At 49.0% G+C, this 18,732-nt stretch overlaps 1 protein-coding gene and 2 pseudogenes across 1 annotated transcript; 1 reads left to right on the top strand and 2 right to left on the bottom strand.

Moving 5' to 3' along the window:
- Positions 1 to 1,275: 1,275 nt before the first annotated feature.
- Positions 1,276 to 2,125, top strand: LOC149369854 (uncharacterized; annotated as a pseudogene).
- Positions 2,126 to 7,463: 5,338 nt separating this feature from the next.
- Positions 7,464 to 9,150, bottom strand: LOC149369855 (uncharacterized; annotated as a pseudogene).
- Positions 9,151 to 12,670: 3,520 nt separating this feature from the next.
- On the bottom strand, positions 12,671 to 15,285 carry LOC149369856 (uncharacterized). Its single transcript, XM_089559556.1, has 4 exons — positions 15,194 to 15,285; positions 14,835 to 14,991; positions 13,821 to 14,033; positions 12,671 to 12,805 (listed from the first exon to the last, which is right to left on the bottom strand). Exons 1-4 carry the CDS (start codon positions 15,283 to 15,285, stop codon positions 12,671 to 12,673), a joined length of 597 nt encoding a protein of 198 aa, XP_089415682.1.
- Positions 15,286 to 18,732: the final 3,447 nt, after the last annotated feature.

Below are 18,732 nucleotides of genomic sequence, written 5' to 3' on the forward strand. Positions count from 1 at the left end.
AAAAATAGCATCATTTACACCGATTCCCTGAGTATGCTTAAAGCACTGCACTCCAGAAATGCAGCTGAACCTATAATAGGAAACATCATACATAACATAGTTAAAATCACAAAACAAAATCGTAACATTAAATTCTGCTGGGTTCCTAGCGATGTTGGAATTGTAGGTAATGAGAAAGCAGATGTATGCGCTGCACAAGCCCGGAATGGCCAAATAAAGCAAGTGAACATACCGCACAGGGATTGTTTAGAGTTTATATACAGTAAACTCAAAAGTAAGTGGCAGGCTGCATGGCAAGAGCACGTAAACAACAAACTACATTCTGTGAAACCAATTTTAGGGGAATGGCAATCATGTAGGCATCAAGAATGTTTTACCGAAGTTATTTTATGTCGGCTCCGCATTGGACACACCCACCTCACGCACAGCTTTCTACTAACCAAACAGAACAAACCTCTTTGTGACATGTGTGGTGCTGAACTCACGGTGAACCACATTTAAATTTCATGTATCAAACTAGAAGAACTAAGAAAGAAATATTTTACATTTTACAGGGAAAGCATCCCATTACACCCCATGTTACTTTTAGGTGATCGAGCAATGGTTGACATCTCGTGTATTTTTAGGTTTCTCAAGGAAGCCAGCATTTTAAACAAACTCTAAGTATAGAAAGCTTTACCTTTAGCAAAAACTCTAACCTTGTGTTTGGCGCATCATAGCCTCAGTTGCTTTTGCGCCATTAAAATCAATATAACTAACTAACTTTGCTTTGGCAAAGCAAATTCAATTGAAGCGCAAGCTGTAAAAAAACAAAAATAAAAATGAATAGGCCATCAATAAAACCAGTAATAATAGCAAGGGGGGGGGGAGTTGAAGGTCGCGGGACTCTGACGTGCCAAAGTGTGTTATTGTATCCGCATGAATATTATGCGGATCGCGAGCATTGCCGCGAATCCAGTGCGTACGCGATTAACACACTGAAATTGCTAGAAGATGACAGTACAAACAAGTGAATTGTGTGCAGGTGCACTTAACTGCGAATAGTGAAAAAAATGGCATTACCATTTCCTTGCCAAGGCAGTGTAGTTAGTTTTTAGACCAGCACGTCTAGCTCTGTGTTTATCAGCAGGCGCATGAAAGCTAGTTGGTAACTGACATGGGTAATTATATGTCAGCATTCCATCAACAAGGGCAATGAGCGCTGCACCTTTGATATTTTTTGCCCAATATTTCATTAAGTCCAAATGAGATGTTCACCTTTAAAACGTAGTCAGCATGTTTGGGTGGGAAAAAATTCCTCCAATAAATGAAATTAAAAGAATTGAGAAATCCACGAGGCTAACGGCCAAATCACCGTTGTGGCATGAAGTTAGGTATGGAAGGTTCACTGGCACTACCATGCACCGGGTGAGCTCATTTTTGTACTTGTAACTACTTGCCTATAGGGCCAGCATAGGAGCAAGTCAAGTAAAAGGGCTGCGTCTTTTTTTTAGATCCGAACACTGAAGGCAGGCACAAATGTCCAGGGCCTTTTGGACAGCATCCTGCAGCGGCGGCCACCACTCAAGGCTGTTAGATGAGGTGCTGATAAAGAGAAGGTGGCTAAGGAGAAGTAGGTGGATTTCATGAAAGCTCATCATCACAACTACGAGCTCCATGAAATCGGCTTCGTGATTGATCCAGGTGTATGATTCTGTTCACTTCACAATTCAGTTGGTGGGTTTGTAAGGGACTTGATTCATTTCTTGTGGTGCATGAATTTACCTCTGCTATATTTTTCCACAGGCTCCCTTCGTTGGTGCGACCCCTGATGGTCTGTGGCACTGCAGTTGCCGTGGTATGGGCCTACGGAGGTCAAGTGCCCTTGGTCTCTTAAGGAGCCCCACCACCAAGCATTGGAGGCCTCATATTTGAGTGCCAGTGCTACACTTTTGGAGAGCCACACATATTTTACACAAGTGCAGACACAGCTGCACGCTTGTAGAAAAAGCATATGCCATGTGTAGTGTGGTTGCCGCACCAGTTCGCAATTGTGGAGGTCACGTACAGCAGCACCTTCTTTAAGCCTTTTTTACAAAAAACTCGTACTGTTTGGGCCGAGCATGTGCTCCCTGCTCTGTTTTAAGCTGACCGGGAAATACTGTTCATGTGTTATTTTCATGCATGCAGTTTGTTTATTCTTATTGCATAGCAGGCTGAGCTGAAGGCTGAAGTATCAGTAGACAAATCCTTGCATAAAATGCCTCTTAGCCAAAAATCTAGCTTCAAAATTTTGTTTGGTTTGGTTTATGGGGTTTAACGTCCCAAAGCGACTCAGGCTATGAGGGACACCTTAATGAAGGGCTCCGGAAATTTCCACCACATGGGGTTCTTTAACGTGTACTGACATCGCACAGTACACGGGCCTCTAGAATTTCGCCTCCATCGATATTCGACCGCCGCAGCCGGGATCGATCCCACATCTTTTGGGTCAGCAGCCGAGTGTCATAACCACTAAGCCACCGCGGCGGCTCTTCAAAATAAATTTTGTTAATGACGGCGTGCAGAGGGTGTTTGCGACGTCGAAAAGGCAGTATTGGCCATTGCAATTGCCTGAACTAGGGCCAGAGCACCTGCAAATTTTAAAATAGATTGGCACCGTAGTGAAACTTAACATGCCTGCCGTCAGGGACCAGAAACAAATCTGTGCGATAATAATTACAACATGGTAACTTTAGAAGACCTTAAGCAAGGAACTCGTTGAGCATTTTTGTTTAACGTCTGTTGCTATGCGTACAGTTATTTTACTGCATCCATATTTTTTCAAGAAATTTCAATCCTTTTCCCACGTAGTAACCCAGGGTGGTTGGCAACAAAGAACATCATTGTACACGACCTGTGCTCACTTGGGCATTCTATGTGGCATTCAGCTTCAATGTAAAAGGAAGAAAAAAAATTGAAAATTGGTTTTTGAGGAAAGGAAATGACGCTTTGTCTGTCTCACATCTCCGTCTCAGTAGACAGCTGAACCATAAAGTAAGGGATAAAGGAGGGAGAGAGATAAGAAAGGGAAAAATAGGTGCTGGAGCTTAATCACGTGGGGAGCTGTACCATACACTGACTTCGCACACCACACAGGCACCTTTTGCGTTTCACCTCCATCGAAACACAGCCGCTGCAGTCGGATTCCGACCAGGATACTCCGACACAGCAGTCGAGCGCCTTAACCACTGAGCCACAGTGATGGGTGAGAGGAAGCTCCTCACTGTTGTGTGTTACAAATACATGCATTAATTTCAGGTCCATTAGCACATTAGGTGTATGTGTGCTATGTTCATGTCAAGAGCTCATGTTGCTGCTGTGACCTCCAGACTTGCAATATGTAAATGTGGTGGTACTGCAACTATTTATGGTGCTGCTTTTTTGTTATCTGCAGATGTGATTGTGTGAGCAGTGTTGAGACTTTGCAGGAAGAGCTCTTTATGAAGATCAAGAAGCTCAGTTGTAGTAGCTGTTGCCTCATTTAATTTCCCCACATATGCTTAGAAAATGCCTCCAATTCTTGTAGGCAGTATTTGCGTGAGGAAGTGGGATGGGAGCAGGAACATGGTTTGTGTGAGTACCACAAAATGAGCATTTATGTTGCTGCTTCAGCTCCAGTTTGGGAGATGTAGTTCTTGAGGTTGTTGACCTTTGTTTCATCTTTGCTGTGTTTGTGACTTGCATATCCAAAAGACCCACGGAAATTTCTGCTGCTTTTCCGGTTGGAAGAATTCTGTGCATTGTTAAGAAACATGCTCAAAAAGCTACTTAGTATTGCATCTCTTACAACGAAACAGTTAGAAACAAGGGTGACCAGTCACATTTTCCTCCATGCCTCTTTAGTCATTAAAAATTTATTAAGTGCCTGGCTTCAGTTTCGCTGCATTGAGATGATGACAGCTATATGTCGTTTTAGCATGGTTTTTAGAGCGCGCCAAGTTAACACATAACTGGCCTTTCGCAGTCGTGCGGCCGAAATAAATAGAGCAACCTGGCTGTTTTGAAGGTGGCCTGACAGCATAAACTTGTTCATAGTGGTACTTTTCCAGTCTTTGCTCACCTGGCATTCATTACGGAGTGGCTGAGGCTGTGCGGATGGCCACAGCATTGTGCTTACCAGAAGCCAGTCCTCAGTCATATTGTCACGTTGTAGCGACGGCAGGCCAGCGGTGAGGAATACAGCAACAAGACTTGCAAACGAAGCTCTTTATTTGGGCTGACTTGCGCCCGCAAAAGAACTGAATCACTCGGTGGCGGCGTAAGCAACAAACGTGCTCGTCGGTCGTCGCACTACGAATGCCCACTGCTCGCGGCATCGTTCAATTTAAAGCCGGCAAGGAAACTTCCAGATAGCAGGACAAGATCATCTACAGTAATCTGGAAAAACCTAGATGCAGCCTTTCATGGCTGCAATTAATCGAGATTAGACTGGTCGCTTCTCGAACACGAACAAAAATGATAATAGCCCTTTCCTGCAGCCTTGAGCGTGAACGAACAAACACTACAATGATACGTGGCATTACCCCCCTTCCAAAGAAGCATCGTCTCGATGCTTTAAAATGAAATTAAACACGGAGATTGCAAACTTCAAGTCCTTTAGCGTCCATAATAAGGTTTAAGGGCAGCGCTAAGAGCTTCAAGTCTGGCCGTGTCATCGTCGCCGTCGGTGTTGTCGTAGTTGTCGTCGGTGTTGTCGTCGCTGTTGTCGTCGCGGTTGTCGTCGCGGTTGTCGTCGTGGTTCTCGTCGTGGTTCTCGTCGTGGTTCTCGTCGTGGTTCTCGTCGCGGTTGTCGTCGCGGTTGTCGTCGCGGTTGTCGTCGCGGTTGTCGTCGCGGTTGTCGTCGCGGTTGTCGTCGCGGTTGTCGTCGCGGTTGTCGTCGCGGTTGTCGTCGCGGTTGTCGTCGCGGTTGTCGTCGCGGTTGTCGTCGTAGGGATCGTCGTAGGGATCGTCGTCGTCGTAGGGGTCGTCGTTGTCGTAGGGGTCGTCGTTGTCGTAGGGGTCGTCGTTGTCGTAGGGGTCGTCGTTGTCGTAGGGGTCGTCGGCGTCGTAGGGGGCATGGTCTTCCGTTTTCGTCGATGGAGGGTCTCAGTTCTTGCGCTCAGAAGCAACCTCACCTCCAAAGGCTGCTTTATTCAGTTTAACCTTCGGGGGCTGGGGAAGCGTCCACGCACTGCGTAGCCTCGGCTAGGAGATACTTAGCGCGGTGACGATGGCGACGGAGAACGCGACAGGCGGCTCGGCGATGAGTATCCTTCCCGAAGCAAAAAAATCCTCGATTTCGGCTGCTCGCTGGCCGGGTCGGGGTCGTGGGGCGTCGTAAGGGAACCCTCGGATGCCCATTCTCCTGTATGGGCAGTACCGGAGAATGTGACCGGCTTCTCCGCAGTGGAAGCATTGTGGGCGGCGCTGGTCGGGTGTTCTCCACTCGACGCATTTCCTCGGCAGTGTACGACGCTCGTAGGACGGGCGAGTTGGGGCGAGAGGGCGGCGCTCCAGCGCAGCTGGGTAAGGGCGATAGGGGCTTGGGTCCCGTCGTCGAGGTACAGGACGGCGCACTGCTGCGGCGTAAGTGACGGCTGGAGGCTCCAGAGGCTGCGTGGTAGACTGGAGTCAGGTCTTCTGGCGAATAACTCAAACGGCTGGCGTCCCGACTTGTAGGGGGTGTCCGGAACATGGAAAGCTACCCCGCACCTCCACCAGATGTCACGTTGTAGTGACGGCAGGCCAGCGGTGAGGAATACAGCAACAAGACTTGCAAACGAAGCTCTTTATTTGGGCTGACTTGCGCCCGCAAAAGAACTGAATCACTCGGTGGCGGCGTAAGCAACAAACGTGCTCGTCGGTCGTCGCACTACGAATGCCCGCTGCTCGCGGCATCGTTCAATTTAAAGCCGGCAAGGAAACTTCCAGATAGCAGGAAAAGATCATCTACAATAATCTGGAAAAACCTAGATGCAGCCTTTCATGGCTGCGATTAATCGAGATTAGACTGGTCGCTTCTCGAACACGAACAAAAATGATAATAGCCCTTTCCTGCAGCCTTGAGCGTGAACGAACAAACACTACAATGATACGTGGCAATATAGCAGTACATTTCGAAATTAATTCGAAACCAGAAGTGGTACTATTTTTATTTATATACACTGAAGCCTTCACAGGCTCCTACAGGACTTTTGCAAAAAAAAAAAGCACACCACCTTGAAGTCATACACACGACACAAGCAAAGAAACAACAAAATCTTCGCACTATGACACATCTTAATTTGCGGCTCCTTTTTATTCGTTACAGTAAAAAGACTCTGTGCCATGCTGTGCTCCATACTTATGGAAGCCGAGGTTTCAAGTTTGTGATGGCAGCACAAATCACAACGTCTGTTGCATGCCACAGCATATTGATGGGCAGTCGGTCCCTGAGAATGCGCAACACTTTAATGCGGCCAATGGCTCGCTCCACATGAATACGCACTCTAGAGACGTGCCGAGCATCTACCCCTTCCTTAGCTGAAAGTTGTCTTTTGCGTATTGTCAAGGCTGGCACTTCTAACCTGGCACCTTGAAGGGCAACATCTGCTCTGATTAAAAACCCTCTGTCAGCCAAAAGAATGTCTCTTCCTGAAGTTTGTCCAAGAAGCCTGATTTCAACATGATCCCCTTCATACTGAAAACTGCGCAAAAAACGAAGGCACAGAACGAGAAGGCCAACCACCAATTCCTACCAACTAGCCCAGTTTACCGTTCTTATGATCCCCTTGTCTGATGCCCGCCATCCCCAGCATTTTGTGACAAAGCTAACAGCACAACATGGCGTGACGCTACCATGAATTTGATGGTATTGGAGCTTCTAGAATGGGAATAGGTTTTAGACCTAGCAGAATACTGTAATGGACTTTGAATTCGTACTTCAGTACAGTCGATTATGACCATGTATGTCGGATACTTCCTGCGCACCATCATGGGCATTGTTCTGCATGCGTCCTCCCGTGAAGGCCAAATAATGAAACGCTTCAGTTCTGATGCATTGATTGGGAGGTTCTTCACCATTATCCTTGCCACTGTTGTTTCTGAGAGCCCGAAACGATGACTGATGTAAATGTAACGCAACCCTCAGTTTCATTAGTACAACTAGAACAGCATCTGCTACAGTGCAGCCATTTGGAACGTAGATAGCCACATTTTCAGGAAGTGAAACAAACAAGAGGAAAAGCGCTTTGCTTGAAAACCCTGTGTAAACACTCACGCACTGCTCCGTAATGCAGTTTGCAGAGAAGCGTCCCCGCCGTGCATTCCGCTGTGCATTCTGCTCTGCTTCTGCAGCCCTCTCTTTGGAATAATGCAGTGCTTTCTTTAGTACATCAATGTCTCGCTCCTGCTTTTTGTTTTCTTTTTATAGAGCAGCAGCTCTTCCAAAGCTTGATATGCTGGCTCTTAAACAAGAGCATTGGCTATAAATGATGCATACCACATATAATTGCAAAACACTTACTGCAAATGTAGCCTGGTACTGCTACGAGCAGCTCATCACCCGTGCTTGGCGTGGCAAATGCATGTTTTCATCCCTCCATGATGCATGTGCAGCTGCGGGACCTGCGTATGAATGAACTGAATGGTTCACTGAGATACTCAGTTTTTACTTCCTTACCTTCAGCACAGACATGCTGTGAATAAGCAACTCCTGTGTCAAGCTAGGAAGACTCGGCTTGAAAATCTGAAATAATGTAACTAGCGTGATGCATACAATAATAAAAGATGGCCTGCTGTGCTAATAAAGTGCTGTCTTCATTGGAACTGACCAAATACCAGCTCACCAACATGACTGCTGGCTTCGTCAGCTTCCCAAACTTGATCATCTGATAATGGTGCTGTCAAAAAACATGAAATGGAAACTGCATCAGAACATGGTAGGAAGCTTGAGGGCTGAAGATTGCAACCAGGGAAAAAGCAGCAGCAATACATGATACGTTCAATTGAAGGATGCTCATCTACTTACAAGTGTCCATTGAATCCTGCACTTATTGAGCAAGCGCTCGGTCCTTGCCGCTCTACGGGTGAGCAGCAACTGCAGACTTTTTGTTTTTCTTGTGCGCGAATATCGTCGGCACATAATCGATGTGGTGAGGGTCGTCTGAGGGCTCTCCTATGTACCACGGATGCAGTTACATTCTGCGCTTTTAGAGTGCGTTACAGCTACGAGCTGTAGCCGCCGCGAATGCTCGGTGCTTAAAGCGCTCGGCTATATAGCCGTAGGACATGAATTTAATGCGGGCCATCGCGGCCGCGTCTCGATGGGGGCAAAACGCAGAATGCACGTGTGTTCGGTGCAATGTGTAGCGCACATTAAAGAACCCGAAGTAGCCTCAATCAATCAGGAGCCCCCCACTAAGGTTTCCATCATAGTCCATTAGTCGCTTTGAGTCGTTAAACCTCACAGTTCACGTTCACAATCCAGCGCTGTGAATGACTGCATGCGCTTGGTAAAAAAAGAAAAGTTCAGGCTGGATCGAGCTAAAGAGCGGCAGTTAACACGCGCATACTCTTCATCGTGAAGCCAATCAAACCAAATAGAGGTGAACACTGTGAAACTTGTTAGCAGTCCCTTTTGCACGCGTTAAAATTGCTAGGTTAGCTGCGACAACACAATCGTGACCGAGTCCAACTCTGCTCTTTAGCGCTGCCGCTACGCATATCTACAATTCTGCATGTGACAAAGCTTGTTCTAGCAATTTTTTACACAGATTAGCGCATCATATGAGTGCGATAACATAAAAATGCCTTTTCGTGACAAAAATGCTGCCTCCTTGTCTGCGCGTCCGTACTACGTACGCAATGGCGCCCCACACACCAAAGCACGCTAGATGCAATTACATTTCGCGAAAAAAGTCAAATGAAAGTGGTTGGTGACCTTCGCGCAAAACACATCGCAGTGGTGGAAAGGTGATTGAGCTTCAGCTTAGCCGTGACGAAGTGTTTTCCGCACATCCTATGAGCCGGCGTCGGTATCCATTATTCGCGCTTCAATGCGGCCGCCCACTGCTTACGGCGACCTTCGTGCACGGGAAACCTGTGGAAGCTTACTGAACTTCCCTTTCTGTGCCTTTCAGTGCACGCCACGGCGACGCAGCTGGACGACATTGGTGATTCTGCCGATTATAATTTTTCCGAGCACTGCTAACCGCACGCTAACCGCGGTGAGGTATTGAGGCGCTAACTTATTTTGCCTACCGCGCGAAAGTCTGCATCGACGGCAGCTCCACCGCTTTTTCGTGACGTCGCAGAGTGAGGGAGGTCGAAGGGCGGCATAGGCGCAAAGGAAAAAGGGGGTGGTTAACCGGTTACTGCGACTAGGCGAACGGGCTGCGTGTTTCCTCTCGACCGGCTCGCTCGCCAGAGAGCAAGACGGCGCGCGCGTCGAGACCGTCCGTGTCTTAACTTGTCCTCCCTCACCATCGCCTCTCTCTCCGCGCTCGTCAGTGGTGAAGCCAGGCAGCATGCTTACCACCCAGACAGTTCTCAAGCGCGCAAGGCACGCCACGCCTGGTGTGTTCGCGATGGTGGCAGACGGCGGCGTGAGGGATGCTTCGTGTGCTGAGATGCTCTGGGCGATTTGCAGCATTCACACTGGTGGTTCAGGCCTTTAGTGGACTCCATCGGCGACACACGTGCATCCGCTCCCATAGCCTGAAGAGATGTGCAGGTTTACCAGCCAGCACCTCCTGTGGAACCACGTGGAGTGCACCTGCCTCCCTCACTATGCCTTCTCCTCACGTGAGTGAAACAACCCATTTATTGTGTCGTAAGCGTTAGTATTATTGTCATTAAGAAAGCATTAGAAGGCTATGCTGACGCCGGAAGTTTCCGCAACACGTGTCGCCGGAAGCTGGTATCCTCTGACGGCTTCGGTCATATGACGTCATGGGAGAAAGGAAGGCTCAGAAAATTCTTTAAAAATAACATTGGGGTCCAGGAACAGACGAACTCGGGCCGCCGGCGTGCGTGAAGACATGACAGGATGACGCAAGATTTACAGAGTGATGACATCATACCCGAGATGCTTCACAATCGATGCCACGTGGAGATAGCAGAAATGATAGAGACGCGCTGCACAAAACCGCGCCCGCCGAAGCAATGATGCTTGTTTGCACAAGAGATACCGCGGGTGCAGTTGTTGTTGCGGCTGAAGTGAGGATGAAGAGGAAAGTGCAGGGGTCTGCCCACTGGCTCGAGTCGAGCCACAACCGCTGCCACGTGCAGACAGAGAGTTGAAAGATATGGCGTGAAAGATGAATGCACAGACGCGCGTCTGCCGAAGCAGCGACGCCGGCTGTGGGGCCGAGTCGCACTGCGGGAACTGTCGTCCCACCCGTGACGATAAAACAGTGGATAAAACAGTGGCCCCGTCCCCCGCCCGGACCACAAGACACGACGACCCAAGACCCCACCGACCCGAGACCCCACCGACCCGAGACTCGACCGACCAAGACCCACACGTGAAGACACCGCCCCCCTGCCCCTGCCGTCCGGTGCGTCCACGGACCTCGACCGTCAGCTCCTGGCACCCTCCGGCCCGGATGCTTCGTGGGCCGGGACTCATTCTCTCATCTTTCTCATCGTGGCGGCCAGCACTGCACCATCTTATACATACTGTTGAACCCCGCACTCAAGACCATCGCCATTTCGCCGTCTGTTCGTCACCGATCGGGACGATCGCTCGGAGGCCCCGGGTAGTGTGACGAAGACGAAGCTGGCAGTGGCGCGGGACGGAGCGCTCGCGCTAGGCCAGCGGCCATTAAATCATCTCATAGCCATCGTTCACCACGCCTCATTCTTCAGCTGGCCTCCGCGTAACAATATGACGTATGTGGATCAGCTGGCGAACCAGCGCTGCAGGTCCTTTTGTCAGCACTTGGATCCCCGCAAGCCCATGTCTCTCATATGGCGTACTGTGCGGGGCCTCCGTACGCTTCCCCAGCAAAGACAACCATTCTATGCGTTGGCTGTCTATCAAGATCGACAGCAGTCTGAGGTAGCAACGGACTACTGCAGGAAAATTGCTGGTGTAGCAACTGCTTCGAGGTCCCGGCGTGTTCCTCCTGCCTCACGGGTCTCAGCCATGGATGTCCTTTTTTCTCGCGCGGAACTAGACGCTGCTCTTGCAGAATGTCGGCGTTCGTCTTCACCAGGGCCAGATGGAATCGCATATGCTGCGCTGTCCCACCTTGGCCACGAGGAGCGAGAAGAGCTCCTCAAACGTTACGACTCTTGGCTCGACGGTGCTGTTCCTCAAGAATGGAAATCGAGTCGATTGGTAGGTTGGTTTGGTTTATGGGGTTTAACGTCCCAAAGCGACTAAGGCTATGAGAGACGCCGTAGTGGAGGGCTCCGGAAATTTCGACCACCTGGGGTTCTTTAACGTGCACTGACATCGCACAGTACACGGGTCTCTAGAATTTCTCCTCCAAAGAAATTCAACCGCCGCGGCCGGGATCGAACCCACGTCTTTCGGGCCACCGCGGCGGCCCGAGTCGATTGATACCCCTACTAAAACCAGGGAAATCTCCACTCGAGCTCTCATCGTATAGGCCAATAGCTTTGGCCAGTTGCGTAGGAACGGTCGTGGAGAAAATTATTTCGTCGAGCCTTGAGTGGCACCTCGAACACGTCAAAATATACCCCGACGCTATGACCGGCTTCAGGCGGGGTCGCTCTTCTATTGACAACGTCGTTGATCTCGTACCCACGGTTCAACAACAGAAGCGCTTGAAACGTTTGTTAGTGGCACTCTTTCTGGATGTAAAAGGTGCCTACGACAACGTGACCCATGAGGCCATCCTTGATGCGCTGGAAACTGTGGGCATCGCTGGTCGGATGTTTGCGTGTATAGAGAGCTATCTGTCCAAAAGATCATTTTTATCCAATGTGAAGATGGCCCGACGCCTGCGCATTACACCTACCGTGGCGTGCCCCATGGCGGTGTCCTTAGCCCTACATTGTTTAATCTGACTCTCATCGCCCTCCCTGAGAACCTCCCCAACACCGTCCAGGTGTGTATGTACGCCGATGACATCTGCATTTGAGCCTCTTCTTTGACGCGTCTCCATGTGCGTGCAAGACTTCAGCAGGCAGCCTCGATCACTTCTTCCTATCTCCAAAAGAAAGGTCTCAGCGTTTCACCGGAAAAGTACGCGCTAGTGGCATTTACACGTAAATGTATGACCCCATATCCGGCACGCAACGACGGTCAAGTCATTTCTTACAGCAAATCTCATCGTTTCCTAGGGATCCTGATCGACCGCAATTTATTATGGAGCCCGCATTGCACTCTACTGAAAAAAAAAAGCTAACATCTATCGCTCATTTACTCCGATTTCTGGGTGGAAAATCATGGGGCTCGTCTGTCCAGTCAATGCTGGAGTTGTACAGAGCTCTATTTGTGGGATGCTTGCAGTACAGTACACCTGTACTCTCAAACACGTGCAAAACTAACATGCATGCCCTCCAGTCAGTGAAGGGTCAGGCCCTTCGCACATGCCTAGGTCTCCCTCGGAGCGCATCAACACTGGGTAGCATTGCACTCTCCAAAGACTACCCGATCTCTACGTATATTGTCACATGTGAAAAAATGTACTAAAGAACATATCGCTGTGGCAAATATTTATTTGCAGAGCCTGTCCAGAATGGCAATGAGTTTGTCCTCGCGAACCTCATTGCGTTTCAGAATTTCTAAATGCTCCTTCTGCATTTCCAATGTTTTCTTTCTTTGCCCCTCTAGTGAGCAACGAAGCTGCCGCTGCTCATCTAAGAAAAGCCTCATGCCGTTCAGCAGTGCCCACTCCAAACTGGTCAAACGCAGCATTGCCATCACGTGCCTACACGCAGCTCTCTCGAAATCCTGCGATCATTGTGTGCAGGCCGGCTTTGACAAGCAGCTAGTGAGACTGGGTAGCGCTGGCTACCCGTGTATGATGATAACAGCGATATGTGAATCTCTGCTACAAAGAATCAAGGTCACTTCTAGCGGTGATACGCAAAGCAAGCAGGAAGACAAGAGGCCTGTGGTGGTAATTCCGTACATGCATAAGATAGCGCACAATATCAAGAAGGTAGGGGGTCGATATGGTGTAAATGTGTTGTTTTCAGCACCATGCAAGCTTGCAAAAATTTGCTCCATGATGAACAGACGACCCCGAAGATGCGCTATCAAACATCAGATACGGTTCACTGAATGCAAGTCCGAAGTTGTGTATCGCATACCGCTCAGCTGTGGATCCGCCTACATTGGCCAGACTGGCCGGTGTTTCAACGAGAGAGCTAGCGAGCACAGAAGAACAATTAAAAACAATGACAGGGGCAACCTGCCGGATCACTGTAGGGAGTGCAGAGATTGCGGACCGATGCTGGAACAGGCAACGTTTATCGGCAGAGGCAAGGAGCGATTTGAAAGAGAGATTATAGACGCATACCATATACAGAAAGCTGGGTCCACGTGCATTAGCACTTCATCGATTAATTTATGCCCCCAGGAGCTGGGTTTCTTAGACGGGCACGTGTAGTTCTAGATTCTGTTTTTTGTTCTTGTGGCTTTTTCTTTTCTGCCTATGGTGTTTCAGAATGTGAAATCAAACCATGAATATGTGTTTTTTCTGCTTCCGGTTCGTGTTTGATATGTCTTGCCTTATAAAAGAGGGTGTTTCCGAAATAAATTCAGTTGGTAGTAGGCGCTCTTTGTGTCATCCCCTTTTTTCCTGTGTGCGTGTCTTTTGCGCCATTCTGAACTTCAATCATGAACCAACTAGCCCCAAAGCAAGTTCATCTAAGAGCTGTGCCAACAGTTTCGATGGTGCAGCCAGCCGCTTCCTTACTGCAGCACGTGCCTGTGCCTGTGCAGCCTGTGGTGCAGCTGACTCCTGAGTGACGGGTGCTGGTTCCAGGGAGTCGCTGCTTGTTTCCATTTCTGGAGAGTCATCAGACGATTCATCATTCTGCCTCACTTCACCATGCACCATGTTGTTGAAAATCTGAGGAAAGAAATTGTGTAGTGTGCGAAACTTTTGCTATATATAACACTAATTCATTCCAAACGAGTATGCATCATCAGTCTGGGATTCTCCTTACAACAGTCATACTGCTCTTGAGATGGTTCAGAATAACTCTGCGCATTTCATCTCACTAATTATGACCTCACTGCTAGCATAACTACTACGAAGCCTAGTCTTTCTCTTCCATTGCTGTCACTTCGTCGAAAGGTGTCTCGTATCGCATTATTTCACATGTTGTGCAACCATCCTGTACTGTGCGATAGCCTTATTCCACAGTCATTTTATGTATCCCATCGCACTGACCATAATCATAAAGTCAGTTTCGATTCTTGTAACACCAAATATTTTTCTCACTCATTCTTGCCGCATACCCCGTGTGACTGCAATCCCCTTCCCGTAGATATTGCCGACATCAATAATTACGAGATGTTCCGCGAAGCTATAGCTAGCATTGTATACTCGGGTGTTAATTAAAATTTTCTCTCTGCTGTATTTTTCTAATCTTGTGTTTCTGCCACTCCCCTTCTGTAATGCCTCTGGCCCTGAGGGGTACGATAAATAAATAATGCTTCTGCAGAACAGATATGCCTAATCAATTGCATGCAAAAAAAACCTCTCTTGCGGCTATGAATGAAAACAGCTTTCTTCCATGTATACCCATACGCCCTTCATCCTGTTCAAGTACGCCCACATTTCTTGTAGCTTGTTTGTTTACATCAACTCCATACCAAATGGGCCTGCATCATATTTTAAAATGCTATATAATGATAGATACTGTACCTCCTCAGGGGAAGCACTGACGTTTGCATCGCAGATGCTTTCCTCCATGAGGCTTGCGTCGTTGACAGGCAGGGAACCAAGAAATCTATGTAGTTCCCAATAAAACTTCCATGGCATGCCCCCGGACCCCGTCCGAGAGCCCGTCCTTGTCAGCTGCCTGAAATCAAATAACACCCACGGGGAGGTACAACGTTTATAGCACGAGACAATCGCGAGTACCGAAATTTTATTTTTTTTTTGTCAATGCTTGAAAACAGCCGACTGAAAATGTCAATTTCGTGGCGTGACTGCCGCGGCAACGAACAATAGCTGGCTAACAGCGAATCAAAACGCAATAACGTTTTTGAGAAGACTTCAACCTGCACTTATTCCCCAAATTTTGAATTTTCTTTTGGATTTCCCTGGTGGTCCTGCTAATGCCGACGGCACGGAGCCGTTCGGCCATCGCCATGTAGACCTTGAGGTTTCTTTTGGTCCGGCGGAGGTCCGGCAAAAGGTCCTCCCAAATTCTAATAAGGGCTCGCGTCTCTTCGTCTGTCCATGTAGTCCGCTCCTTGCTTTGGCAGCTTTCATTAGTTGCCATATCTGTTGCCGCCGCGTTCACTGCAAAGATGTTCACTGCACACTGCAGAGACGGGTACGGCAACACACGACACAAAAAAATCTTCCTGCAAGCTTTCTTCTCCCAATAATTTAAAAAAGATATGAACAGAAACATACCGGATAGGAAAAACACTGGCAGGAACACCGAAAGCTGAGACTGGTCCGCAGAAGATGAAGCGACGCCGCTGGACCACCTTCGAGAACGAACGACGCAAACTGCCACCAAGATGAAAATGGCGTCGCCGCAGTGCCGCACCAAGCTCCGCTTTGTGAATACATGATTGTCTCGTGCTTTTATTGTATGTTGTTTTGCTAGTGGCTGTCTTAAAGTCATTGCACAAATAAAAAAATATCTTCAACAGATAAAAACTACTTTTATCCACATTTTGTAACATAATACATTTTACGTGCGAAAATTACTGCCATCGAGGCTACGCACTCGGCCCTCAAAGTGTGTTCGGTGAACGCACTCCGACCTGAGTGCGTACTTTGGCGAGTGCACTTACATTGGGCCGTTAAGCAGTGCTAGAGACCACTTTTAGCAAGTGACTCTCTTCGTAAGTGCACTTTATTTTGCGCGCTTGACAGGGGTATTAGCTTCCGTTTCCAATACAATGGTGCTGTCGAAGTCAATTGGGTGGTCGCTCCCTTCGCAGTGTTCGGCCACGGCGCTGCGTTGACGATTCATGTGACGGACGTCCGCTTTGTGTTGGCTAATCCTTTCCGCGAAGTTCTTCGTTTTCCCTATGTACGACGCCGGGCAGACGGAACACGGAATTTGGTACACGACGCCCTGGGCCTTTTCTCTGGGCTGCCGGTATTTCGGGCGGGGGAGAAGGCGACCTATAGTGTTGGTCGGTTAGTGGAGTGCCAGCACCCTTTCTTTTCCGAGAATGCGAGCCAGCGTCTCGCTCACGCCTCTCACGTACGGGATGCAAACACGTTTTCGCTTCTGGCACGCGCCTGAGGAAAAAATAGATCGGATTTTGTTTTGCCTTTCTTGTTTCCTGATAATGCGCCGGATGAATGAGCTTGGGTAGCCTTTCTTTTGGAGGTCAAAAATGACTCGGTTCTTCTCCTTCCTTTTTCTTCACGTGAGGAACATATGGAGTCTGCTCTCTTCAGTAATGATGTAACGACAGATGCTTTGTGCGGGATGGGATGGTTCGAATTTAAATGTAGGTACCGTCCTGTGTGGGTTGGCTTCCTGTGTACCGAGAACCGCAGGCATTTGTCGTGCCTTCAGCTCTGTTGCTTTTCTTGCTATCGCTGCCAGCTTTCGGCGTAGTTTCTACCTGTTATGCATACAGGCGGTGCGCGTGTTATTAGGTTGTTCTGGAGTGGCTGCGAACGCGGACCCGCTGAAGAACCGGGCATGTCCCATCGACGCCTCTGAAATCCATGCGAGAAGATTCTGTTCGGAGACGGTACGTTTTCGAAGCTCAAGTCGACTTCCGCTCCTAGAGCTTCAACCCCCCTGCGCCAGCCCCTGCGCAGGAAGATCAATACCCCCCTCCCCCCCATGCGAACTGCACAGGGCCCAACCAAGACCGGTCCACTTGCCATGGAGCCAGAGACAGGACTGCTGCGGCCTCAGCCAAGATGCCCGGACAGCTGGTGACCACGTCCACTGCGTGCGCGGCGCAAGCGATAACCCCCCCCCCCCCGCCACATCCCTACTCCCCTTCCCCGTTCCAAGCAGTGCCCCCACAAGGGCGGCAGAAGCCGAGCTACACCGCCCTCCCCCCCCCCCCCCCCCCCCCACATAACCACAAGCATTGCCGCAAGTAGTAGTTTCGAAGTTTGGCGGGGAGACTGGAGAACGTCGTTGTGAATGCAAAGCGGGAGCCGGAACGGATAGCATGAAAGTGTGCACGGCTCCACTCTTGCTTCTAGCCTGTTTCGCTCAACAGAAACTCCGCAGAAGAACTTTGTTAGTGCTAGACAGCCCCTAGCCTGTACCAAACCCCCCCCCCCCCCCCCTCGCGCAAATATCTCTTCCAAGAAACAGGAAAAACCACAATCTTCCTCGGCGGGACGGGAACGATGTTCGCACTGTTCTTACAGCGGACAGCTCGAAAAGCTCACTCGCCTTCCAACCACCCCTTCTGAAGTGAAAAAACAAAAAAGCGCACTCTGCGCTCCCAAAACCGGTACTGCAGTAGTTGTGGTAGTGGTTTATTTTTAAAAGAAAAAAAAAATAAATGTGAAGCAAAAGTGTTGCCGGCCGCGGCAATTGCTGTCTAATATCTTAAAGGTGCACTGAAGAGGATTCTGAACTTGTCTTTTTGCCGCGGGAACTCGATCTACACGTTCCTAGCATTCTTAGAAACTGCGACTTATTGCCCTCTGTGGCCGATTTCCCTAATTAAATCGAATTAACGCCCGGCTCCTGCCTTTATTTTTTTAATTCTCCGCGTACGGTGGGCGGAGTCGACCAACGCGTGAAGTGCCTTTCAGCCAGCTCCATGGAGGCTTTGCTTTCGCTTTATTTTGTTTTTTAGGTTTCCATGAATAAATAGTTTCATTAGCAGGTAATATAGCCGCAAAATAAGCCCGCAGAAATAAAAATACGCGCGGACTATTTGCTACTACGGACTACTACGTATTACTCCGCCGATGGCAGAGCGGCAAGCCGCCACGGGACTGGGTGAAAGGCGCTACACGCGTTGGTCGACTCCGCCCACCGTACGCGGGAGAATTAAAAAAAAAGGCGGGAGCCGGACGTTAATTCGATTTAATTACGAAAATCGGCCACACAGGGCAATAAATCGAAGTTTCTAAGAAAGCTCGGAACGTGTAGATCGAGTTCCCGCGGCAAAAAGACAAGTTCAGATTCTTCTTCGGTGCACCCGAGCTGCAGCCGGCGGAAATGAAAGGCAAAGAGAGAGGATAGTGAGTAGAATTGTAGAGGGGAGCGACAGCAAGAAAGGACAGGGAAGAGCTTTGTACAATATTTACAAAATAGTTTGCTCCACAGTTCTTGACATGTGACTGCCCATCACTCCCTCCCCACTTCCGGACGCAGACACGGTACGTTACCGTCGTCACCTGATGTTGCCTAAAAGTCCGCCCCGTTTTTACGAGTCACTCTTCAGAAGGTAGAGTGAGAACGGTTTGGTTGTAATCCAGCTACCCTCGTTGACTCCAAAATGACACATGTACTTGTGAAATGGAACGAAGAGGAAAAATGGGATGTTTATGCGTTCCGTGCCATAGGCGCCGATGCTGGTATGAAGCTTTTAAGGAAGGAAAGCGCCATAGAAGAACTGCGCGGCACAACAGTCATGGTGGA

The sequence above is a fragment of the Amblyomma mixtum genome, chromosome 1 (genome assembly GCF_055824585.1).
Source record: "Amblyomma mixtum isolate Tamu chromosome 1, ASM5582458v1, whole genome shotgun sequence".
In the NCBI taxonomy this organism is placed as follows: domain Eukaryota; kingdom Metazoa; phylum Arthropoda; class Arachnida; order Ixodida; family Ixodidae; genus Amblyomma; species Amblyomma mixtum.